Source organism: Kryptolebias marmoratus, linkage group LG8 (assembly GCF_001649575.2).
Source record: "Kryptolebias marmoratus isolate JLee-2015 linkage group LG8, ASM164957v2, whole genome shotgun sequence".
In the NCBI taxonomy this organism is placed as follows: domain Eukaryota; kingdom Metazoa; phylum Chordata; class Actinopteri; order Cyprinodontiformes; family Rivulidae; genus Kryptolebias; species Kryptolebias marmoratus.
The window spans coordinates 24,198,274-24,224,588 of record NC_051437.1 but is presented as its reverse complement, the minus strand read 5'-3'; the positions used below and the strand labels follow the sequence as shown (position 1 = coordinate 24,224,588).

Sequence of the window (26,315 nt, the reverse complement as noted above, 5' to 3'; positions counted from 1 at the left end):
TTTGTTGACAAGTATTTATTGTCACCTGCTGCCAAAGGGTAATGTTTTCACCTGTATCTAAGCATCTGTGTGTGTGTTCATTTTCCTGTAGCGTTATCTACAACTGAGTAACTTTTGGAGACAAGCCAATTCCAGATGGACGCCACAGTTAATCAACCTCAGCCAACACCAAGATGGCTATAAGTCAGGCAGTTTCAAACGGGAGCTAAAAGTAGAAGAAGCAGGAAGTCATTCACAGCATGTACGTTAAGCACTAACAGATCACGTCTCACAGTATCGCTTAAGATTAAGATAATGTAATTTACATGATTTAATTAAAACTGTTCTAACACTGTCCCTTCTCAACATGAGATGATCTCAGTCTGAAATCTGTCATGAGAGGCAGCAGGTGATACGCATTCCTTCAATGCCACGTCTTTAATTAAAGATTGATATCTGAAGTTCTCAAACTTTACAGGTTTTGACCCCAAAAACACCAGCAGCAGAAACTTGTTGAAGTGTTTAAACAAAAAATAAAGATACAACAATGCAGCAAAAACAGCTTAAACAATCATTAAGTTTTTTTTTTAAATCAACAACCACTCTAATACGATTATTATTAAATGTTTATTATTTATACATAGAAAATTATTTTAACAAAAAGTCAGACACAAGCAGAGAGTTTTATATGAATAATACAAGAAAGAAGTTTTCAAAATGATTCAAATATGTGCCCAATGTCCTGCGTTCAGTAGACAAGGCCTTCAGAAGCGCACGCGCACCCTCCACGAGTAGCTCGTCAGAACTTTGTTCCTTTTCTTCACGATGCACGTGTACGTGCCTTCATTGATGGCGTTGGCCACTATTGTGATGTGGTCATCCTTCATGGAGATGTAGTTTGGGTTAAAATACTCCAGCAGCTCCCCGTCTTTGTACCAGCTGAAACAGGAGGCAGACTTCAGACACCGCGGCCACGGAAAGTCGGGGAAGCTTTCGAGACACTTACTGTACTTTGCCTCTCTTTGATGCAATTTTCTTCCCACACCGAAAAGTCAGCTTCTTGCCTTCGATCACCAGCTTTTGTTTGGTCCTTAAAGGAGTCGGAGTCGGCGCCACCGTTGGGAAAGGGAATTCTGGATCGAAAGAAAATAGTCTTTAGAAGGGGCACCACCAAAATAACGTGAAGATCCAAACATTATGGGAACTTTCTTTACCGTTTAATGATGAGACATGTGACTTTTGCAACCAAAAATTTAGACAAAATTGGGACATTATGTAAACTGAAGCATCCTTTTTCTTTTAACAACAGAGCGGAGGAGAGGAGAACATCTTGTCTGCTGTTCAACAGTCCTGGAGCTTCTTTGCCGGATGGGGGCATACGTTGTTCTAAAACATGTACACTTTTCTGATGGTGCCTTTCCAGATGTGTCAGTCAAGTCAAAGTTCATTTATTTTCCCACTGGAGTCTTCCTCTCTTACTGACTTGTTGCTAATTAACCTAATTTGTTGCAAAATGCTCCTTCAGCTGTTTCTCATTCATACCACTTCCTTTACCAGCATTTTGTTGCCCCTGTCCCAACTTTCTTTAATATATGTGGCTGCAATAAAAAAATCTAACTTACCTTATGTTTTCAAAACATGGTTTCATTTCTTAGTTTAAACGTTTGATATGTTTACTATGTTCCACTGTAAACAAAATAAAGATTTATGAGATTGTTTTTGCTTGCATATTACACAATGTCCTAATTTTTTCTTTCGTAATTGTGGTTGTAAAATTTGGAGATATTGCATGTTTTTTTGACACACGCCCTATTAGCAACATTTTGATGCGAGCCCTGTTAGACACAACAATATGGCGACCTGTCCATGATGTGGCAGTCCCATCAGTATAATTTCTCCTGTCTGCTCTCTGGCAGACACAACAGACCAACTTGTGATCAGTTCTTAGTCTGCTTAAGAACCAGTCATTCTCGTTAATGCTGCAAAAATCCAAATTGACCTTGTGTGTCTCTAACCCTCAAGCCGCAGTCTGAAATTCCAGCGGTTTGGAGTTGCTCTGGAATTTTCCACAGGCGTACAACGTCTCCCAATCAACAAGGAGGAACACATTACTGCAAGCCAGGAATCGTATCCTCGTGCCTGTCTCTGCACCGTCCCTTGTTGCTGACAAAATTCTGAGAAAGCTAAAGCAATCTAAAGGCTGTGGTAGCTAAGAGAAACCATTTCCTGTTGTGCAACAAGAGACCTCGGCACCGGAGCATCCCACAATGAACCTAAAGAGGCTCAGGGAGTCCTGTTGCTCAGCTCTCATTGAGACAGCAATCAGCAGATACTGAGTCTGCTGAGCCTCCCTGGAGACGCTGCTGTTTTACAGGAATACGATACGATTTCCCCTCAAATCGGATTTCTTAAACCCTTCATCACAGCTCTGTGTGGCTGAACCTGTTGGCTCCCGTTTCTCCCTTGGCAAAGAGTTCACAGCAGGTCCTTATGTTGCAGCTGAGAGAAAACTTTCATTTTTCTTCTCCTGAGCTGCTGCTTTCTGCCGTCTTACCATAACAGAAATCACAGCTGGAGGGGCAGTGCTTCTTCATCAGCTTGCGCTTGCTGTCGCAATAGCCTTTCCGAGCCCAGGCAGGACATATAAAAAACCGGTCCAAACATCCTGGAAGAGAGAGACGGATTCAGAGGGAGGGGGAGGAGGAGGATCAGACAGCGATTCTCACTTAGCAGCAAAAAGAAACTGGATCCCCAATCTGCTTTTGATGCCAGTGAAAATGACTCACCATAACACACACAAATGATGACTCATGACTAGTTCTGTACAGTAGGCATTAATGCCACGTTGGCTTTTACTCGTCACAGACAAACACAGTAGTCCATTTTCCTGCTGGTTTGGACCACAAATGCTTCATCAGATTTTCTCCGCTGGTTTTCTGAGATGTAATTCTGCTTATGCCAAGATCAAACTTTAAAATGTGCCACTATGTCAGATTAAACAATCATTTTGATTAATGTTTGACCTGATTTGGCCTACAGTCATGGCAGACTGCCTGTTGGACTGCAGCTCATGGGAACTTGCCATGCAGCGTGACAGCTGATTGGGCATTTGTTGGTCTAAGGCACAGATCTGTCTTTATGACAGAACCAGCATCCGTCAACTCTTCCTTTAGCAGGTTAAGGAACATTAATGAAACACTTATAAAGGTTGTCAAACCAGGTGTACAACGTAATTCTGTTGCTGGTCTTTCCAAGAAGTTGTTTGGTTTCCAGTATGTCTGCAGCTATCACTATACTTGGCACTTTGCACCAATTTCTGCCCCAGATCTGCCATGTTGTCTGATTCCAGGAAGAAAACTGGACTCTCCTATTAGGTTCTATTCATTCAAGAATGTTTGAAATGATTAATAGACCTAATAAATCCAATACCCTCAACTTTTTCTTTTTTCTTTTTACACACAAAGGTATAGTAAGAAACATAAGGATTCTGAACTTACCATAGAGACGGTGCAAACCCCACACCTCATCCTGTGTGATCAGCTTGTGCCCTGTTAGGGTTGCATTCAGGTGCATGACAGCTTTTGGGTTCATGGAATGCATGAGTCCAAGTGCGTGACCGATTTCATGAGTTGCCACATGGACAAGATCTGTCAGCCAAACCCCTGCACGGTGAAAACACAGCTGGTTACTTTCCTCTGTTCTTATCCAATTCAGATCCAACTATATGCATCACGTTACGGGTTAAAGGAGTAGTCTGATCATTTTTGAAGATTCTATCACTAGTTTGTACCTTATCAGCCATGACAGTTATATAGCACAGAGAATGGAGAAAGAGGCAATAAAATTGAAGAAGAAGGAGAAGAAAGGTGTAGAGGTTGAATATTAAAATATAGAATTCTTTCACACTGGTATATTGTTTAGAAAGAATTGTTTTATAAGCCTGAAAAACTATAAAAAAGGCGCCTCATTTGGGTGGCCATGAGTCTAGCTTGGATGAAAACTTCCGCCCTTTTGTTCATACTCTGTGCTCCATGACTGATGTCACAGCTGATAAGGTACTATTGGTAACTATCTGACAGAACATTACTTCAGAAATGACCAGACTATTCCTGTAAATATCAGTAGCTTCAACAAACATAAAAAGATTCCTGCCTTTCTTCCAGCTGTAGCGCATTTTCCCCAGAATCCAGTATTCGCTGTCGTCAAAGTGGATCTCACCTATTGGCGGGAAAAAGGCATGGGCCAGTTCACCTGTGGTGCCGTCGAAACATTGGTGCAAGTAGGACTGCAGACAGTCTGTGTGGTTGATGGGGTAGAAGCCTGCCAGAACAAAGAAACACAAATCTCAGAGCCAAAGAGGGAAGCCCTCCCTCCGTTATTTCTGCTCGGTGTAGACTGCAGCTGCAAAATGATGAATTACTGGCAGCAGAAAGCTCTTTGCTCAGCCTTCACCCTGCAGAGCAACAACTAAGCCTCTCACTGTCACCGAGAATTTATGCCGAGCTCTACAGTTTGCACTGAAGGGACAGATAAAGCATAATTCAGAATCCTTTGCCATGTATGGAAGTTGTCTTTCTCTTAGAATTATAAATCACGCTGACTATAAGTTTGGTAACACAGTCACGCTAGACTGGTTTAAAGAGTTTGGAGGCAAAAACAAAACATGGCCATAATTCAGACTATTTTACAGATATCGTGCTAAAATTTGGTTTGGTGGTTTAGAGTTCTTCATTCACAGCGCAGACTCCAAGTGCTGCTCATCAGACTTCAGCATTTACTGTAGGTCTGTTAGCAAAATATGTTGTGATGATTTTAAAGAAATCCTTGGCGCTACACATCTACTACTGATTACCTTTTGGAGTCAACCCAATTTAAGATAGCTAATTACTATGGCTACAACTCAGTCAGTTTAAGAAATACTGAGCTAAACTTTGATGTGGTAGTAGCTGAGAGTCATTCACAACTCACTCTGAACGTGACGTTTTGCAATATTTCATTAGATTATGAATAATGCTTTTCAAAGTTTGTCCAACATGACTACGTTCTCATATCTCCACAGAGGACGACCTCAGTCCAAACCTCTGGAATGAAAAGCAGCGGGTGATACGCATTTCTTCAAGGAAAGCTTGGCCTTTAAGAGCAGTTGGCTGTGGCAACCATCTTGAATTGGATTTGCTCCAAAAGTTAAACAGTTGTACATCCAGTTATTATTACATGAAAGTGTAATTAAAATCTATTCAGTGGTTCATGAGATATTTTGCTAACAGACAGTTTACTCCAGTAGTTAATGCCAAAGATTTGGCAAGATCTTCTGCGATGACTTAGTGCTCAATGTGAAAATTAGGGATTAGTCTCAGCTACTAGCACACTGGATTTTAGCTCAATATCTGTAAAACTGATTAAGTTATATGCATTTTGTATCTGCTAAGATCGCTTTGCTGGGGCGGCCATTTTGAATCAGGTCAGATCTAAAAGGTAGTTTGTTCTATATGTCAACCCAATGATTATTTCTGAAAGTTTCAATAAAATGTGTTCACTAATTCACAAGCTAGTTTGTTAATGGCACAGACAAACACACAGATGGACACGAGCAAAAACAGCAGGAAAAGAAAAGAGCCAAAAAACAAAACCAAAAAGAAGTCTGTTGAGACAAGTACAGCTGCGTGCAAGGAGAGAACTCACCGATCTTAATGTCTGCCTCTTGGTCGGCTGGCACCTTTTTGAATGTGAACGGGGAGACATCACTCCACATGCTAAAAGCCCTGGCTATGCCTTGATGTGTGTCGCTGGCATTTATCAAGTTTGTCGGAAAAGAGAGCAACCTGTTGGGGAACAGGAGCATTGTGTTGTTAGAACTGGACTCTGCACACATTTCTCCAAAGCAGAGGAATCATCCAAAACACAGTGGCTACTGTTCAGACACACACATTCCCACAAGCTGTGCAGCTACAGCTCTATTACTGAAACTTTAGATTCTTTCTTTCAGCCAGGGACAGAGCTCTGCCAGCACTTTCAATAAAACGTGTGTATTATTTAGATGGCACCGTCTATTTCTGCAGAAGTGTGAACGCAGATTCAGAATTCACACTGTTGTTTTCCTGTTCTTTATTTTTCTGGCGATCTAACGGCTTCTGCATACTTTCTGCTTTTTTGGCCATTTTTATATCAAAAAGTTCAGATGGTAGATGGCTGCTCGGATAGTTGTTTTTTGTAACTTTTATACTTTTCAAAATATTCAACTTTACTTACAAATATTTGGCCTATAGAAATACACTGAGATCTCTTCAAAATATCATTCTCTTTGAAATCTGCATCACCATGGTTGTTCTGTTTTTGTCTTCATATGTTGGTTTTAGGTTTTAGCCTTTTGCTACATTTAGCTTTTAGCTTGTCTTTTTCTACTTTTAGCTTTTATCCAGCCTTAAGATACTATTAGTTTTTTAGTCAGCCTTTTCTTATGTTTAGCTTGTTTTTTGATACTTGTAACAAGCCTTTTCATACTTTTAGCTGGGCTTTTGCTACTTTTAGCTTTTAGTTCGTCTATTGCTACTTTTAGCTTTTACTTAGCCTTTTATTGTGTTTAGACTTAGCCAGCCTTTTGATACTTTCATCTAGCTTTTTGCTACTTTTAGCATTTATTTAGCCTTCAGATACTTTTGTCTTTTAGTTTACCTTTTGCCGCTTTCAGCTAGTTCTTTGAAACTTTTAGCTAACATTTTGCTATTTTTCGTTTTAGTACTTTCAGCTTCTAGCTCTCGTTCTGCTTCTTTCAGCTCTAATAAGTCAGTTTCGGCTACTTTAGCAAACTTCAGCAAAATCCTTCGGTGCTCATCATTCACACATCTCTCGAGCTCAGTCGAGTCTTCTCATTGGAGACTTTATGGGCTCGTTTACAGCTCCAGAAGGAGTAAAGTTGCTGGAACCTTTCCGAACAGTTAGCGCTGCACGTTCCAATTCGCTTTGAATGGAAGCCACTGCGCAGTGAGTGCAGAGGTCCTTTCTGTGCTCTTTAATTTTCCTTTTCTCCTCAAATGGATCTCCAGAGTTTTGCACGGTGATGACTTAGACCAACTTTTGGTCAATAACATTTTAATCTTGGAACAGATGAGAGTGAGATGGCAAGCTTTTCACTTTTGGATAAAATATCCCTTTTAAAGTGCAGCTAAACCACATCAACAGCTGTCAGATTCAAAGAGCTTCAAAACTACAATAAATCTTTGCAAATGTAGTCTTTGAAAAATAAAACCTGAGCTTCTGTTTGCCTGCCAAAACCAATCGGACTTTTGTCTTTTTATTTGTTTTCTTTTTCCAAACTGTTTTCTTTTACAACTATGCTTGGGTCGTGGTGTTGACAAGAGGGCAGTCGGTGAATAAATACTTGTACGTCAGGTTGAACTTGTCCCATTTGAGATGCTCCGGAGTCAGAGTGTAGCGCTTGTTCCTGGAGAGGTGAAGCACTTGGGATCGGGCCTCTTTGCGGATCCCGATGAGCAGCACAGCGGTGTGAGCTTCTTCCTTGGACAAAGCGAAAACCTTTAATGATTCACCTCACTGTGTAAAGAGTCTTCACAAGTCTCTCATTGGTTATTGTCACAACAGGTGCTGAGAAATATTTGTCTTGATGATTGTGCTGTTGCACAGCTTTGAAAAACGTGCAAATTATGCATGAAAACGTGTGGCTCGATCAGGAATAGTGTGCTATGACTTTTGATAGTGGTGTGTCGTGTAACTTAGACAAATACTGCAAGAAAACTGCCCCAAAAACAGCAATGGCAATCAATGGGACTTTGGTGTACCCAGTAAGAAAACCCAGACCTCTTTGAAGATCTGAAGCTCAGACATACTTCACAGTTAAACCATCATTCAATATTTACACGGCTCACAGAGAGTTGGACTTTAAATGTCCGAAATGACATTTTCATATCTTTCACAGTTTTTACACAATCACAGTTTAAGGTTTACGACTTTTACAGAATTTTCCATGGAGTGCAGTTGATGATGTCACTTAATCTAACTTCTGAAATGTCCAAAAACTTCAAAACCTCTGCAAACAAACTCTTTTTACTCCTGCAGTGTTTTAAGTACATTTAGAAAGTTATACATCAAATTGTCAACATTTTTGTCTTCTTTCACCCAGCGTGTCCCTCACTGCTGTAGGACTCATGATTTTCTCTCAAATCCTCCCAGAACACAGAGAACTCACACCCAAGTTTTCACATGCTTCAGTTATATTTTAACTCAAAATATTCTCTTCAAAACTGAAGAAAAATTAACAAATCACAAGTATAACATTCAAAGACTTGTGCAGCTCACGGTTCAAGAATTTGTGAGATTCGACTTTTGCGAGATGTTTATGCAAAGACATTCCATCTAAAGAAAGTCAGCAGTAAATATGCTTTACAAATATGAGCCTTTTCTCTTTTCTGCTGTCTGTGTGTTTTTATGGATGTGCAACACCAGCTCAAAATAATCCAATCTGGACTCTGTGCTCTTACAGCTCGGAAAGGCTGGTTTTCGGGGCGCTTCTAAAAATATTCTCTGACGTAAAATTGTGGTTCTCCTTGACTCCAACATTCCATAATAGTGGTAGCAAATGTTTGATAAACTTATATCTTTTTATGGAGAGGATGTTCAGCAGAGGCCAAATTTCAACACTTCAAGATCCGGTGTGTCCAAGAACCAAGGCATGGCAGACATCTCATTCTGAGAGGTTTTAAACTTGTCTCCTCACAGAACTACAGTTTACATGTGGCCAAATAACATCACTATTTTTGTTAGAAAATTAAAGGCCTACCATTCCCTGGAGGAACGCATATCACCTTGTGTTACGGTCGTTTTGGTCAAAACTTGTAAAAATGACATCATTCACAATTTCATGAGATATTGTGAGAAATAGCACTAAGTTTGTGTGTTGAAAATGACTCTCAGTTATCACAACACCAGATTTTAGCTCAATATCTGTAACATTGACTAAGTTAAAACCATTTTCATCTTGTCTAAAGTTGATAAGCTCTGTCAGACATTTTGAAATGGGTTGACTCCAAAAGTTAATCAGTTGTAGATGTACATCCTATGATAACCTTCTGAGAGTTTCTGTACTTCATTCACTCACCTCATGCCTTTGGAAATAGACAATATCTGTGGCCTTTATATGTACCGTAACTCTATGGGTCAATTTTACAAGTACTGAGCTCAAATTTGGTGTTGTAGTAGCGGTGACTGATCACCAAGACATAATGAGTGCAAACAGATTGCACAAGATTCTTGTTCAAAATTTGCCATTAACTATTTGCAGTCATCTCTGTCTGTTAGCATATTATCTTATGAACCACTGGACAGATTTTGATGAAACTTTTAGAAATAATCCTTGGACTACAAATGATTGACTTCTGGAGCAAATCCTATTGAGAATGGCCGCCACAGTGAATCAGCCTTAGCAAACACACATGTCTGTAACTCATTTAATGTTGCATATGTTGGGCTGAAATTTGGTGTGGTTGTAGCTGAGAGTCATCCTCAACACATGCTCAAAGAACTAAGATGTCTCCCCAAAACTCACGACTGCACAAAACACAATTTACAAGGTTTGACCAAAACTAGCTACAACTCTGCCATTTCTCAGCATAAGATGGTTTTAACCTCTGACATGAAAAGCAGCGGGCGATCCATCATTCCATCAATGAGTGCTAGGCCTTTAATTCTTTATAGACGTTATGACTGACGTTGTAGTCATGTGCTCAACGACTGACGAGGTGTTTGAAGAATCAAGGCCAGCACACATATCTGGGTCAGATCACTGCACATCTCCACTCACACTTTGGCTCAGGTGGAGATGAATCACAAGCCACAGGGACTAAAAGCAAACCCTTCAGACTAAACCTACAAACCATAAGAGAGCGTTGAGTCGCAGAGAGAGCAGAAACAGCTGAGGGGAAATCTCTGAGGATTCTGACGGGGAGTCTGGAATAGTTTAGCCTCAAGCTGCTAAACAAGGGATTATAATTGTCTGTTCTAGCCTCAAAAACAAAGAAAACTCTTTTTAAGAAAAAAAAACTGGCTTTGTACTTAATTAAAAACACAAAGTGTTTGTTGAACTTTTCTTTGGTCTGCTTATTTGTTTAGTAAAATGAACTTGACGGGGAAAGTTAGAGACATTTTATTTGGGTTGCAGAGAAACAGATGGTGATTTTAATGCTTCAGCGTTGCCTTTTTCATATTCTGGGTCATTCAAACTCTTCATCGTTTTCACTTTAAATCACACTTGGCAACATTCTGATTTTATTTGTCCACTCAAAATCTTTACACGTGCTACCTTTTATAACTAGCCTGAAAGCTTATCTGAGTCTGCCTGCAGTCTTCCTGACTGACATGTAATGAGAGTGTGTGGCAAAGGAAATGACATAAAGCTCTCCCTCAGGCTCACTAACACAGTGGGTGGTTGGCAAGGATGGGAGCATGTGGAGAAACACATTTAATCAATTTACTGAAGACATTACCAGGATCCACTTCGTTGGCTACAACTGAATTCAGCTCATCGTCTTATTTCACCCTAATCCAGACTGAATCAGATGTCTGTTACCAAAACTTATTGATACCATCTGTTGAGGTCTCAGTGGCAATAATAATAACTAGAACATTTCTGAAGAAATTCTGATGGAAGCCAGGACTCCAAGTGCCCACATTGGGATGTATAAACCGTATAAGAAGTAAGGAGAACCAAGATCCGAAGAAATGCTAAAGCTGCTGCCAGTGGGTCATTTGTGGTCACCATGGTGACCGCACACCTGTGTTTGTCACTCCCTGACAGCCGGGTTAATGAGAGGCAGACTGAAAATTAAGCCTCAGACAAACAGTCATTGTGCAAAAACTGCAAGTCGAATCTCACAGATTCACAAATATATTGTGCAATAAGTCACAGCACACCAGTCCTGATCGAGCCGCACATTTCATGTAGAATTTACACGTTTTTTATTAAAGCTGTGGGACGATTTACTGGACTAAAATCTTTAACAGAATAATAATAAAGGTGCTACAATACTTATGCATTGGCAGCCTTAATATTACCTTTACAGAAACTGAATTTTGAAAAGTTATCAAGTGTTGACTCCTATCAAAGGTACTCATTGCAATGTCAAATTTAAACAAATAAATCATACAGTAAGAAACAACATCCTCACAATAATGTGCCCTTAAATTAAAAAATTGTAAGCAAAATTTGTGAATGTCTGGCAACTACTGTCTGCATTTGTTTACCTGTGAAAACAGCCGAAGTGACTGAAAATGGGTCAAGATGTATGACAATTCTGACGTATTGGTACATATTTAGGTTTGATGAGTTAAGTAGGCAGATAAAAGTGTTTTGTTTACACTGAGTGCATACCTGCATTTCATAACTGCATATCAATTTATCTGAAAACCTACTGGAATAAACTCTCTCATCACTTGCTTTTAAACCTGCATTTAGGCTGCCAATTCCTGCAAGCTGTAGGTAAACTAAAGAGAGTTAAAACGCATAACTTGCAGAAAATAGGTGGCTTTTAATAAGAGATCAGACAAAATGATTACCTTTGCCCTTCTAATATCTATGTAGTTAGCAGGCATATAAAGCAAATGCACAGTTTGGAGTGTGGTTTGGTGATCATTTAGTTTGGTACCCATCTTGACACTGATGAAGCGGTCACAGCATACCTCTAACCTCCAGGAGGGGAACGCTGTGGTCAGCTGCATCCCTGCGAACAGAAGGCTGAGCAGCGCAGTGAAACTCCTGGCACCGCTGCATAAACCTCTGGGAGTCCAACAGCGCGCCATTGTTTCAATATTACACCTCCAGGGGAGAGGGAGAGAGAGAGAGAGAGGAAAAAACTATTAGATCTCTGCGAAGGCGGCTGGTTCATCCATGCCCGTGAGTGTCACTTCTTCTTGGCCATCAGGGCACGCAGCGGTCGGATAGTGGCTTTCTGCGGAGCGGCTCCCTTCCTGCCGGCGCGCTGGCCTCACGCTTCTGCAGCTGGGGCAGGGGGTCAGTGTCGAGACTATCTAATGAAAACCAAACGCCCTGTCCGTCCCACCGCAGAGCTCAGTTAGAGCAGAATCAGACGGGCTGTTCAGGCTTTTTTTTTCTTTCTTTTTTTTTCCTATTAAGTTTATGTAATGGTGCTTGGAGGGAAAGCAAAGCGCAGAACTGAGGCAAAGCAATAAAGAGCAGAGGCGTTGTTAGGATCTTTAAGGCTGGGGGGAGGACACCTCCTGGGGGAGGGCACCCTCCCTCCCCCCATAATCTAGTCACATATTTTGGTCTCTCTTTAATCTCCTCTGTTTCTTCTGGGTTGTGGATGTGTCACGGTGACGGCAACTTCAAAATTAAATTTAAAAATTGTGAAACAGCATTTTCTGTTTTATAGTGTGAATACTAAATGTCTGCTGAAACCTGCTGAAGAAGACAAAACTGAGCAATTAAGGCTTAAAAAGAACACAAGCTTAAAGCGAAAAGGAGCAAAACACTAGCTTAAAGTAGCTAAAGACTAGGTAAATGCTAAATATTACACAAAAGCTGGCTAAAAACTCAGTGGCTAGAAGATAAAGGTAGCAAAAGGCTAGCTACATATTAAATCTAGCAAAACACTAGCTAAAAGCAGCAAAATGTTAGCTAAAAGCTAAAATTATCAAAATTTAAAAGGTTAATTTTAATTCAGCACAAATACTGGTTTGATCTGGAGGAATACTATTATTGATGTATAAAATAATCATTAGAGCTAGAAGTGTCTCATGTATGTCTTTATTATATGTTACAATGGTTGGCCATAGACTTCTCTGGTGACAACCCAGAACATTTTTGTTAGTAGCAACTGGTTATGTGTCAACCAGTTTGTCTGCATTCCTCAAACAAAACAGATTGTAAACAAAACATGAAAATATCAGAAGGTTTAAGGCTGCAGGGCTGTAACGCCTGCCATTATCAAACAATCCAAACAACTCTAACTGATTACTTTCTGCATATTTCGTTAAAACTTGTTCAGTAGTTCTTTGTATATTTATGTAATGAACAGATACATGGACACACACAGACACGAGCAAATGTTTTATTTTCCATCTTCTCTTTTTCATTGCAGGTGATAAAAAACAATGATGTAAGGAAAGGCAGCAGTTTCCCTCAAATTAATGATGAAGTCATGAGAAAGTGTTGTGCAAAAATCGAATAAGCTCTGTGGACGTTTTCATGTAAAAATGTGAAACGTTATTGCTAAATCTGTCAGGAAATAACGTAAAAAGTTTTAAATTTACTCTTGAATATAGGAGAAGTAGTATAAAACATTTAAAACCTGGACAGATTTAAACAAAGTTTATCTAAAAGTGTATTAAAAAACTTTTTTCCCTCCAAGTAAGCTAAGAAAATACGTTGATCCAATCTCTTATCTAAAAAAAAGTGTCCTTAAGTAAACCTTCAAACTCTTCATATCACTGAGAAGATGTCTGTCTTGGCAGCTCTGGACTGTAGGTCAAAGGTGAACTGTGTACACAGGGAGCTCAGTCTGGCATCATTTATGTTTAGGAAGGATGTCTGAGCAGCATTTCCAGAGAAGTCATGTAAATGTCAGGGCATGTGAAAGTAAACACTGGAACACTGAGTGTTTCAGTCAAGGTCATGGAGATTAGAGAAGCCTCACTCCTCTGGTGTCATGACCAAAAGCTTTAGAATCCTCCAAAAATTAAAAGAAATTCGGAAGTTAAGGGTTGGGTTGACAACTCCCATAAATGTAATAAAAGTTGTCTTTAATTAAAGCTGATCCTCCTTGATCTCTCCATTTGAAACCTCTGTAGGGATGGATGTCCCAGTGGGATTGGATTTATGTTGTCTTTTTTTTAAATATTTCTGTTTTTTTGTTTTTCTGTAGCTCTGTTCATGTATTTTAGGGGATTTGATTACTCTAACATCATTTGATCTTGAAACAATTTATTGAAGGTTTTGGGTTGCAGCCAGAGTGCTGACAGATGCTGAGCCCCAAGCACTTCTCCTCTGGAATCAACTTCCTGTCTGGCTGCTGAACACCAACATACTGTCTGCTTTTTATAATGGTAATATTTTCAAACAAGCTTCAGTTTAATTAGTTTTTGTTGGAACCATCTTATTGATTGTCCGTGACACTGGCTTCAATGTTATTTTGGTAGCAATACTGTACATAATCTAGCCTGGTACGTACTTGGTACTTACCGGATATGTACCCTCTGAGTAACAAATCACTACCTAATACTGGTCCAGTTAGGAACTAGGCACATAACCAATAAATATAGGTAAATATCTTGCCAGAACTAGGTATGTACCCTGTAAGTCCCAGATACCCTACAAGTACCATGTAAGTACCCGCTAAGTACCCTGTAACTATGTACCATGTAAGTACTAGCCCTGAGTTAGTATGCATGTGCTAATTAAAGGGTACATGATTGGTACTTACAGGGTACATATTGGATAAGCACCAGGCATGTACCCTGTATGTATTGAGCAGTATTATTTATTACTATTATTATTATTTTTATTCTCGTAGACCTACTCCCAGATAGGCACCAGTTCCTATGAAAAGAAAAGAAAATGGATGGGATGAGCTGGATGCACTCCCTTTGTTTTATTTCTCGAGTTCTTGCTTTTATTGTGATTTAAATACATTTTTTATTAAAATTGTAAATTATTTTTACCAGATTTGTATTTTTTTTTATTGTTTTTCGTTTTGTTTTACAGCCATGCCTAATTATTTATGTCTGTTTTGTTAGATTTACACGTGTTTACAAAACGCTGTGTAAAATAAGTTCGGTTGACAGTTTGTTTTCGTGCCGGAACCATTTATGCGAGATGCAGTTTCTTCGATCGCCGCACGACGTTGCACTGGCGGCGGAGGAAATGGTGTCCGTCAGGTACAGCAGGACTTTCTGTGGGCGGCCAGTCACGAACCTTCGAAGCTGACACGTAACCTGTCCCACTGTCTGATGCCGTGCCAGGCTCCGTGTGCTCAGAAATATGTTTGTAAGTGAAACGAATCGGAGTTTGAGTCGGACTCTGAGGACGTAGCAGGTAAGAGCCGCTGCCGTCAGACATTTCCTCCCATCTGTCCCTGAACTCCTAGCGTTAGCTCGCTGGCTAGCCTATTAGCTTTAATCCTATAATCTTGGGTTGTCTCTTTATCTGTCTTGGCTGTGAAACAAATCTAATATCTTCTCCTACAAAAAGTTTCGTTTTCATTTGAATGTGATCGCGATCTAATCGCTTGTTTTTAAGACTGTGGATGTTATAGCAAACACATTTGTCATATAATAATAAATAGGCTCATAATTCAGTTATTTCTACTCAATAAGAACATTTCACATGTCCACGGTGCCATTTATTTCACCCTCAGTCAACATTTCAGATGCGTGAAAATACATTCTTACTGAGAGAAAATTCAGTTTCAGTTATGTATTGTGTTTACTTGTCATACCTTTAATTTAACTTGTTGTTTTTTGTTAAAATGGCAACCTGTCAGTAACGTTCAGACATTCATAAATAAATAGTTGCTAGTCATTGTAATCTAATTGTTTTAAATACTTACAATCCCATTGTTACTTGTCATAAACTTCATTTTAGATATTCAGAATAACAACCCCAGATACTCAACAACTATCTCAATATTATAATTACAACTTTTAATATATTTAAAAAACGTCATTAGGGTTCTAGTACTAACATAATGACTAATTACACATCATTGAAATAGGAAGGACTTGCAACAATATGAATACAAACGCCTAGAAATATACTTTAGATATTTATTAAAGCTATGAAAACTATAACTTGTAACAACAACATTACAGATATGTGTAATGAGAATTTATCCTAGTAAAAAGTTATTTTCAAATATTCACATTTTGGAAATAAAGAGTATCTAAAATACAACAGAAACTAAAAGCCCAAAACACACGAGTGGGAAAAGTGATGCCTTTTGTTTTCAGAAGTATGACGTTTAAGATATAGAAATATTTTTGGTGAACAGAATAAAAGCTTTTTATGATATCTGAACTGTTATATTTGACTTTGAAGAATTATTATGATTATTTTACTTTATTTTCTACTACATATAAAATGTAAAGAGTCAATGTTAGACAGCCACTTCAACTTTTTTATGAATACAATCTCAGCTGTGGAGACCTTGAAATATAGTTTTTACCAGATAAAATGTTGCTTTACTTATCTTTAGTTTGAATCTTGACGAGTAGAAATGATAGGAGCAAACAGTCTTATGTCAACTTGACTGTAAACACCAAAGAACATTTTAAAGAGCAGCAAGTTTTTTTTGTCAACCAGTTAGTCCTCATTCCTCAAATAAAGTACAAAAACATCAGAACGTGAAAGGCTGCAGGGCTGTATTTTCTGTCGTTATCAAAAAGTCCAAAAGGTTTTTTATGTCTTTTTCAATAGATCACAGAACCCAGGCCCAAGTACTTGAGTATTTACAGGAGTGCTTATAGACATTTTAACAATACTTAAAATATATTCAAACTATATATATAATTAAAAGAAAAAAGAATAATACTTTAGAGTGTATAGTCCTTAGAGTCCTGGATTCAGAACCGAAAATATGTATTTTTCTTCAACCCACAGTTCTGATACCTTTAAATACACAATGTAACTTGTGTATTTGTATTGAAGGCAGTGTAAACACCACGTCCAAGGTTGAAGTGCGCTAACTCGTCCCTCCTGTGTTTTTATTCCCGCAGGAACTGCAGACGAAAACTTGAGAACATTGCTCATGCTGTACAGTCCTTGCAGAGGAATGGCTAAAGAGCAGAGACCAAGCAGAGCAGAAACATTTCTACTGGCTGGTTCAAATGGTCATAGCGGTGCACAGTGGCAGACTGATGTGAACAATTCGAAGCAATGCCACCCCGCCGCTGCTAACCACGCGTCGAGGATGGCCCGCGTCACCTCAGACGTCAGACAGAAGTGTGCGGCCTACGTGCTGGCTCTGAGGCCGTGGAGCTTCAGCGCCTCGCTCACGCCTGTGGCTCTTGGTAGCGCCTTGGCGTACAAACTGGATGGCTCTGTTGACCTGGTCATCCTGATGGTGTGCGCTGTGGCTGTCCTCGTTGTCCACGGGGCAGGAAACCTTGTAAACACCTACTATGATTTCTCTAAGGGAATCGACCATAAGAAGAGTGATGATAGGACTCTTGTGGATGAAATTCTGGCGCCACAGGATGTTGTCATGTTTGGCGCTTTGCTTTATTCTTTGGGGTGCTTGTGTGCCACTCTGCTCTACTTCCTGTCTACACTTAAATTGGAGCACCTTGCCCTTATTTACTTTGGGGGACTCTCCAGCTCTTTTTTATACACCGGAGGTGAGTAGAACCTAAACTTTGCATTATAAGCACACAACTTACCTTCAACCATTCTCGGCAGCACAGCATATTGTTGACTATCTAAGTGTAGGTGTTGCAGAAGTATATGTTTACGTTTATGTTTAGGTGTGAATGGTTGTTTGTCTCTGTTTGGTCCTGTGACGGACTTGCGGCTTGTCCAGGGTGTCCCCCTTCTTGCACAATGGCCGCTGAAGATGAGCACCAGCTCCTCCGCAACCCAAAAAGACAAAAGCGGGTATAGAAAATGAATGAATGAATGAATAGATGGATGGATGGAATCTTTCCATCAGAATTTAATTAATCAAAACAAGAAGAATTTAGTAGTTAAACTTGTTTTTATGTGAAAGTATTTTCATGTGTTGGGGAAGACAACAGTGTCATTTCAGTGAACATCAGTTTAACTGAAAAGTCAGTTTAGTTTTCATAACTAGTCTCACAGAATCCATGACAATTATTTTGTAGCTGCAATCAGTGACTCCACATTTACTTGGTCTGATTAAGAAAACAGCATTGATAATGTAATGGGTATTTTCTAGCTAAATCTGAAATATAGACTCTGTTTTAGAATTTAAAGCTTTAAAAATGACTTAAATAAAAGATAGTTGTAATGACTGGCTTATATGTGTAGTTATATTATTGGAAGTTAAGGTTGCTTTAACTCAAACAATGAAGCTTAATGTCAGTCTTCAGCACTGATTTGGAGCAGTCAGGTCATGAAACTCACAATAAACTTCATGATAGTGGAGTGCTAAATGCAGGAATGCTTCTTAAATTCTATCTCACTCAAGACTTTTTAAGATTGTCTGTTAGGTTTGCTCAAAAACTGACCTTCTAAAGTTCCACATAGGAGAACACAGATTATAAATGACACAGAGAAGCCTGATATTATATCTGTGTTTTCAAAATGTGCTGACACATTGGCATTTTTATGATACGGTTAAATGTGGGTTCCTGTTTTCTCTTTCTGTCAGGCATCGGCCTCAAGTACGTGGCCCTGGGAGACATAGTAATCCTCATTACCTTCGGCCCTCTGGCTGTCATGTTTGCCCACGCGGTGCAGGTCGGCTACCTGTCGGTGCTGCCGCTGGTCTACGCCGTACCACTGGCCCTCAACACAGAGGCCATCCTCCACAGCAACAACACCAGAGACATGGACTCGGACAAGCAGGCGGGAATCGTCACCCTGGCCATCCTCATAGGCCCCACGCTCTCCTACGTCCTCTACAACCTCCTGCTGTTTGTCCCGTATGTGCTCTTCTGCATCCTCGCCACCCGTTACACCATCAGCATGGCTCTGCCTCTGCTCACGCTGCCAATGGCCTTCCCCCTGGAGAAACAGTTCAGGAGTCGATGCTACGCCAAGATCCCGCAGAAAACGGCCAAGCTCAACCTCCTTATGGGACTTTTCTACGTTTTCGGGATCATTCTGGCACCTCCTGGCAGCTTGCCATTACTGTGATTAATTAGATTTGACGTTTCATACTTTGTTTTATTACCGACTAGTTAAAGGTACTTGTTTAAATTTGTACAAATCTATCTGAAGGCTTTTGCTTGCTTGGATTTATTAATTTATGAGCCAAACAGATTTAGTTTAGAGGCTCTTCTCGAACGTAATGACGCAGGTTTCTTTGCAGTATTAAGCCGTTTACAGTGTGTTTAAATTAAGAAACGTTTGTCATTTTAAGAGGGTGGAGGACCGACAAGGAGCCAGTTGCTGGATTTGTAGTTCTTAAATATACAATACCAAACATCGCCACAAACATACAATAAAGTAAAAAAAAAAAATGCGTTCTTCAACATTTATTTTTGTTTGTATGGTACATATAGTTAATTTGGTCATTGGTATTTTATTTGGAGAGCCAGATAGTGTTTTATCTGACTGTAATAAAACGTCACTGATGCTGATTTGCTGTCTTCATTTTTTGGTTAAAGAATGCTACAAATAATAATGACACTTTAAGGAATTTAAGTGTGAAAGATTTCAGATGATATTGAGTTATCCTTGAGCTGTGACACACTGTGTAGAATTATGACCACAGTATGTATTAAAAGAGGAATGTGAAGAGTTGTGACGGCCGTTAGATGGAATATGAGAAGAGTTTTTATCTTGATCTTGCAACCACACGAGGGAGCAACTTGACTATCATTATGTCTGCAGTTTCCTTTGAGCTGTCAGAGATACATTGTACCCTGACGAGCAGCTTCTTCTGACATTGATGATAATTAAAAGCCTTTAATCTAGTTATTTTAACCTTTGCAAGTATCACAGAGATCATTTGCTGGCTGTTGCCACAACATTTTCTACAGGAAATCAATGTTAGAGTACACCTACAAGTTACCTGAAAATGACTATTTCTGCTCTAGGTCATAAGTAAACTGACCTACAATGTTGGAGCATATATCAGTTTTATTTCAACGTTGTAATATTTAATAAATGCAAATTTACCAAAAAATGAATGAAGCATATTTTTTATCCTTTTTGTCAGCAGGGGGCAGTATTGAGCAATACTTAACAGGCAGCTATTTCCATGTTTGTTTAATCACTTGGTAAATGTTTAGTCTGTCTGACCACATATTTCACTTCAGCTCATTGCTGTAATATTTAACTATTTCCCCTCATCTAAAGTCAAAATATGTATTTGAATCATAATTCTGACTCAGCACAACAGTTGCCTTATTTTTGTGTCTCCTATAATTCCTTGAATCACCAAAAAAGATAAATAACTGTTGTGAGTTTATTTGACATGTTTTCAGTGTTTCTTTTTCCTCTTTTTGTATTATTATGGACAGTATTTAATGTTTTAACTGGCCAGCTGCCCTCCTTACAGGACGCCCTAAAGGAGGGCAACCCTGTCTCTTACTTAAGCTGGTGTAAAGTCATTAATCCCTGCAGACAAACAAGGAATTAAGGACAACTACCAAGCTCGTGGCATGAGTCAAGAACATATTTAACTGTTGGTGCCCTAAGAAGGATTATATGAGCAACAAAAAAAGTCCAGGTTTGGGGAGGCTGAGGCATACTTTTGTGCATTTTGACACCATTGATCATAACATAATATTCAACAAACTGGAAGGTTATCATATCAGAGGGGTTAGACTGAACTGGGTGATGAGCTACTTCAGCAGCAGGCAGTAGTTTGTAGAAACAGGTGAATAGTTAAAACTGATAAAATTGGAGCTGAAAGTAGTAAAACCATAAAAGGTAAAATTAGGAGCTAAAATAAGCAAAACTGCACCAGTTCCTGTAACAATCAACATATGTTACACATTTCATTGTTTAAATATAAATACATTATGCAATGAACAAATTTTCTACTTATACTCTTTTAAAGTGAGTCTGACGTCTTAATTATTTTGTTATTTGTATATATTTAATTTAATATTAACAGACACCAAAGTGTTAGCTGCTTTTACCTCAATAAGCTGCTGTGGCTGCTTTATGGGCCCCTACGAAATCCAATTTTTTTTCAAGAGTCAATGTTCCCCTTAAATTAGATTTTTTTTCTGTTTTTTTATTTAGTTTTTCTTAATAGAATGAGGCTGCATCTAAAAACATGTAATACAAAGAAAATGAAGTGCAATTTGAAAACAAAAACGGATTGAAAACGATTCAAAACGGATTATGTTCTGTGTGTTACGAGCGGCCCGTGAAGGCACCGCCAGTGGTGACGCAATGCATGGGCGTGTTGTCATGGCTGTGTGCAGCAAAAAACCTTCCAGTCTAGTAAATATACATTTGTCCCAAAAACAAATCAAGTCAGCGGTCCCTGTGGACAACATTATGGACTTTTATTTCGCCACGGAGTAGACACCTCTGTCAAAGATCAGGTAAGCAGCCGCACCGCCATGAAACGAGTACATTTTATATAAATATAAACATTAGTTAGCGAGCTAGCGTCAACGTTAGACGGGCTACAGACCGCTGTGTGTCTGTTGGAGCGGACCTGCAATCCATAGAAATCCAAGCAGGTCACAGTTTTCCTTGTGAGTGGTTGTAGGGAGAGCTGTGAATTGTGTGGCTGGCAAAAGACAAAAGCCGTGCTGTCAAAGTTTCTCTTTTTTTAAAAAAATGAAACCAGCTCATTTATTAGAATGGGCGTCACAGGAATGCTAAGGTTAATTTTAGAAACATAAGTTAGCGCCACGAATAGAAAATGGCTCTTTAGTTTTATCTTATGGTGACTTTCACGCTTTGTTTGTCTTTTAAAAGTGCGGAAATAATATTGGCAAGAGTGCAATTTGTACCTGAGACAACGCCGGGCATTTTAAGCTAACACCGGCTAGTGGACGTCAGTTTTATTGTAGCTGTCATTAGCAAAACATACCTCTGCTTCCCATTTATGCTTTTTTTTATTATTATAAAGGACATTTATCAACTGTAACGTGACTTCATGCAGTTAAAATGAAAACAAAAAAAGCAATTGAGAAAGAGCTGATTAGATTTACTTTTATCATCTTAATCTGGGTGACACTGACATTTGCAAGGATTGTGAAATGACCCAAACTCTGTCCACCTGTCGTTTTTTCTGCTTGGAAAAGCTGTCACTGACAAGGTCATAGGTGTACATGTCCTCAGTTGCTTGGGTGAGGGTGAAAGGGTTGGTTTAATTTATTTAAAAGCAATTAATCAAGCTTGATGGTTACCACTGTAGAATGGGCTTTTGGTTTGGAGAAAGAGGTGATCAGTTAGTTGTGTTTGATTAAGAAAATTGGTAAACGTGTGGTTCTTGTGAGAGAAATTAGAGGACAGATATTGTAAGATTTCACTCTGATAGTATTTTCGGTTTCACTTCACTTTCAAGCGTGCACGCTTTGCATAAACTTCAAAAAGAAAGGAAATGTATGTAAAGTTTGACAGAAGTCAAACTCCAGGCCTCAAGGCTCCGCTGTCCTCCATACGTGATTCAAATGGTTTAATCACCTCCTCACCAAATCATCAAGTCCTCCAGAAGCACGTCCACAAGTCATTCGTTTAAAGCAAGAACACATCTAAAACATGCAGGAGAGCGGCACCCAAGGAACAGAGCTTGACGCCTGTGGTCTACATCAGGGGTGGGCAACCCTGGTCCTGGGGAGCCACCATCCTGCATGTTTTACTTGTTTCTCTGCTCCAACACACCTGATTTGAATCAATGGATGATTAACAGGCTTCTGCAGAACACAAAGAGGTAATTTAACCACTGAATCAGGTGTGTTGGAGCAGGGAAACAAGTAAAACATGCAGGATAGTGGCCCTCGAGGACCAGGATTGCCTACCCCTGGTCTAGAGGCTGTAGGGACGATCATTGATACAAGACAGTGTTATTGGAATTAGGTGACTAAAAGCAGACTTTATGTCAAAATAAATAATTTCTGTTTGTGTTGCATTGGACCTGATGCTCTGATCTTTTTAATTTTAGCAAAGTAGCACACACACACCTGAACGACTCTGTGTCTGATTGTATTTATCAGACCAGGTGTTTCTATCCCTTTCAGGCCTAAACCTTCTTTAAAAAACTAAACAGAACTGGGCAACATTTGAATACAGCTTCCTAAAACCTGAGGGTTTATTAATGGGGAAAAAAGACACAGTTATTAATACTCCAGCTTTGTTCTGTTTATGTATTTTCTTTGTGTAAGGCGCATATTTAGATCAGATCTGACATCACCACGTCTAACAGGCTTAGCACAGACTTCAGAACAGGAAATCTACAATCTCAAAGAAGATACACTTTTTATGTTTGGAATTTAACCCAAGTAATGCATTGTGTAATGCAAATAAATAATAAGTAATGCAAATTTAAATATTTGAATTAGTGTAAACATTGAAATACAGAGGGAACTAAACATGAAAATAAGTCCTTTGGACTTTACTCTGTCTGTAAACAGGGATATAAATGAAATGCTGTGTTTGCAATTCATGTAATTCAAGCACAGTAATTGGAATTTTGTCTTATTTCTAATAAAGGCAACAGTATTCCTGTGCACGTGCACGTGACTGCTGTTCACGAAAACCTAAAAATAAAGGAGCCTCTGAAGAAACTCCTTAAATTAAGGATTATTTAAAATTGAAAATGATTAACCTTTCTGTGGCAATAAGTTTTTTTTTTTTTTTTTTTTACAGTTCCTGAAAAACAGCATCACTCACGGTCTGAAAACGTTGTTCACGTGCACGCTGCATCCCGCTTCGGCAGGTTAGGAAAACCTATTAGCTGCTGTTGCTTCCAGCAACTGAACTTCCACCATCACAAACACAACAGGAACAAACTGCTTTGCAATTTAATGTGGCGGATCTCAGAGTCTGAGGGCTCGGCTTTCTGATTCTCCGGAGTTGAGAGGAAATTGAATGAGCTTCAGCGTCAATGAATCGTCTTCATATGTGAAAGCAAACTGTAGCACAAGACTGACACGAACAGTTTGGCATTTAGCAACTAGAGAAGCGGCATTTTCTGGTAAAATATAGCGTGATGGATGAGTGCTGAATGACTTCGCTGAAACTTCCTGAATAAGCCAATACTGAGTTTTTAAAGCAAAATAAGGACAACATTAGCTAAAGCTAAAAAGGAGGATCGTGGACAAGCGTCCTATTAGAGACAGACGTCCTATTAGAGACAGGTGAAGAAGCTTGGAGTTGAGCAGCTGCTCCTTTTACGTTGACGTGGTCTGATCAGAAAATTCCTGCTGCTTCCATTTGGAGCTATTTGGACATGTCTGACCTGTGGGAAATCACTGGGTGGACTCAGGACAAACTGGTGAGATTTTATCTCTAGCTTGACAATACAGAAACATTCCCCAACTCCTGTAGGATTTAGAAAATGTGTTAGGCAATGTGTTTTTTTTGTGCCTGCATCCAAAATTGACCAAAAGGGTACACAGAATGAGAAGGAAATAAACACACAAGTAATAAAAATGTACAACAAAATGAGTCTTGTAAACAATACTATTCTATGATAAAGTTGTTTTATCTTTACAGTGAAAATATGCAAATTTGCTGCATTCCAGTCTGTTAATTTGTTTAAGCGTTTTAAAGCTCGGCCTTTGATTGTTTTGAAAGCGACTGACTGAGTTGCAACACATCATCCTGTCCCATTAAAGTCAGCATCACAGACACTGAAACAGTCTTTAACCCTTAGATTAATGTTTGATGCTCATGGCAGCAGTTTACACTCAGAAGTAGCAGATTTACATACAAAGAAACAAAATTCTTCTGTAAATATATTATTATTTTTACAAAAGACTATGATATAAATGAGCGTAAAAGGACAACGTGTTATCATGGTGATAGGTAAGACTTCATAATGTATAAATGGGATGGTTTAGCCTGAGCAGAGAGGATTGCTCACAGTAGAGGTGAGACATAAATAGAATCCAGCATTTGACTCACAGATTTGATTTTGCAGTGCTAAATATGTTTGCTGCTCCTTGTTATCGCTTGTAACAGAATCAGGATCTAAAAGAACAAACAAACAAACACACTGTTGAGTTACATTTTACACTATGCTCTTTTTGTGTTCCCTCCAGTTCTGATGACTGACGTCTGATGAAATATTTGTGTCAATATTTAAGAGTGTCAGTGTTTATGTGAAGCACAGACGTTGGGATGAATCTCTCCATTTACATGTTGGAGACCAACATGTCTGCATGGACAGCAGTGGCTTTTGTTTACGAGACGAGGGAGCGGTGGAATAAACTTCATTATGGGCTTGTGTCTCAACCACATCCCTAAGCAGCCCTTCATTTATTGGCTGTTTGTGTTCTGCCAATACCAGCTGTACATTCATATGTGTGTGCCGAGATCAGCAGAATGCTGTTTTTTTTTTTTTTTTTCTCTTAGGATGCTTGAATGTCCCACTACAGTTAAGTATTCAGGTCAACCCGTGTGGTGAGGGGTTTTTTTTTTTTTTTTCTCCTGTAACCATATTGTTGACGTCTCTCACAGATGTAGCCACATTAAAGAGAATTTTTCTGAGCTAGGAAGGCATTTGGAAACACACAGACTCATGTTTTTTTTTTTTACTGCACGAGCCTGTAGGTGGCTGTCGGCTGCCTGATCGAAACCATTTTTGTGGCTGGAAAGGAGGACTGTGGCAGGTGTCCATTCATCAAAATCATCTCCAACCCCACCCCTTTTTTCTTCCCCCCTGAGCAATTTCTCAAAATAAAAGGGGAAAAAACCCCCCAAAACAACAACATCCAGACCCTGCCCTCGAAACATATTCCCCTCCCCCCCTCCCCTCTGTCTGCTCATTGGCAGTAGGTCGAATGGTGTCCCTACGGGGTGTGAAAGGGAGAGGGGCTGTACATCTTTATGCAGAGCTTGATGCGCATGTGTTTCTATGTGTATCTGCTTCACATGTGTGCTACTGATGCTCACGCCCCCCCAGTGATGGAATATAGCGTCCAAGGAAGCCTGCACAGAGCAGAGCCCACTGGCCCAGTTTTGTGTGAAAGGAAGGGAACGTCACACTGAATGCAGCGCTCGTCGGGCAGCAGCCGCTCTCCACGGCCATCCTCCTCCTCCTCCTCCTCTCCACAGAGGTAATCCTTGCTGACACAACGCACAAAGGACTAAACGCTGGCTGCCTCCTCCAGCAGCAAGGCGTTCTCTCCTCTTCCTCCTTCAGCTCTGATCCTCCACCGTTAACCTGTGTCTGCACAGCAGGATGCTGTTTCAATGAGACCACTCACATCTGTGCATCACATCCCTGGAATACCTGCTCGGCTGCTCCTGCATCTCCTCCTCTGAACCGGTTCATTCAGGGAGAGCATCACAGCAAGGCTTTCTGTCCTCTGCATTTTTGATTCATTTATTTTTTACTTCTCTTGGATCAGGTGGGACCGCTGGTGGCTGTTTTTCCCCCCCTCCTTCGTCCGATGCATTTGTGTAGCAGGATATCAGAGCTGCTTCCTCTGCCTCCTGTTGTTGGTGGTGTTTTTAATCATCCTGCTGCACATCCTTTACCAACAGGTAAAAC

At 39.7% G+C, this 26,315-nt stretch overlaps 3 protein-coding genes across 6 annotated transcripts in view; 2 read left to right on the top strand and 1 right to left on the bottom strand.

Moving 5' to 3' along the window:
• Positions 1–587: 587 nt before the first annotated feature.
• On the bottom strand, positions 588–12,190 carry mmp23ba (matrix metallopeptidase 23ba). 2 transcript variants are annotated; one of them, XM_017411209.3, is made up of 8 exons: positions 11,668–12,190; positions 7,358–7,490; positions 5,662–5,801; positions 4,132–4,299; positions 3,477–3,641; positions 2,534–2,644; positions 986–1,112; positions 588–918 (listed from the first exon to the last, which is right to left on the bottom strand). In XM_017411209.3, the coding sequence occupies exons 1-8, from the start codon at positions 11,756–11,758 to the stop codon at positions 744–746; spliced, it is 1,110 nt and encodes a 369-aa protein (XP_017266698.1). In that variant the 5' UTR covers positions 11,759–12,190; the 3' UTR covers positions 588–743. The 2 variants fall into 2 exon arrangements, with proteins under 2 accessions (XP_017266698.1, XP_017266696.1); XM_017411207.3 differs by having other exon boundaries at positions 7,358–7,494; positions 11,668–12,189.
• Positions 12,191–14,693: 2,503 nt separating this feature from the next.
• Positions 14,694–19,266, top strand: ubiad1 (UbiA prenyltransferase domain containing 1). The gene is made up of 3 exons (XM_017411201.3): positions 14,694–15,040; positions 16,720–17,340; positions 18,333–19,266. Exons 2-3 carry the CDS (start codon positions 16,752–16,754, stop codon positions 18,818–18,820), a joined length of 1,077 nt encoding a protein of 358 aa, XP_017266690.1. The 5' UTR covers positions 14,694–15,040; positions 16,720–16,751; the 3' UTR covers positions 18,821–19,266.
• A 1,782-nt stretch (positions 19,267–21,048) lies between these two features.
• Positions 21,049–26,315, top strand: part of mib2 (MIB E3 ubiquitin protein ligase 2) — a 45,516-nt gene continuing 40,249 nt past the window's right edge. The window contains exons 1-3 of one of the 3 annotated variants that reach the window (XM_037977123.1): positions 21,061–21,189; positions 25,725–25,878; positions 26,173–26,308. In XM_037977123.1, coding sequence (XP_037833051.1) covers positions 26,215–26,308 — 94 coding nt within the window. In that variant the 5' untranslated portion in view covers positions 21,061–21,189; positions 25,725–25,878; positions 26,173–26,214. Of the gene's footprint in view, positions 21,190–25,724; positions 25,879–26,172; positions 26,309–26,315 lie in introns of all 3 variants that reach the window. The other 2 variants (XM_025004897.2, XM_037977124.1) reach the window with 2 other exon arrangements.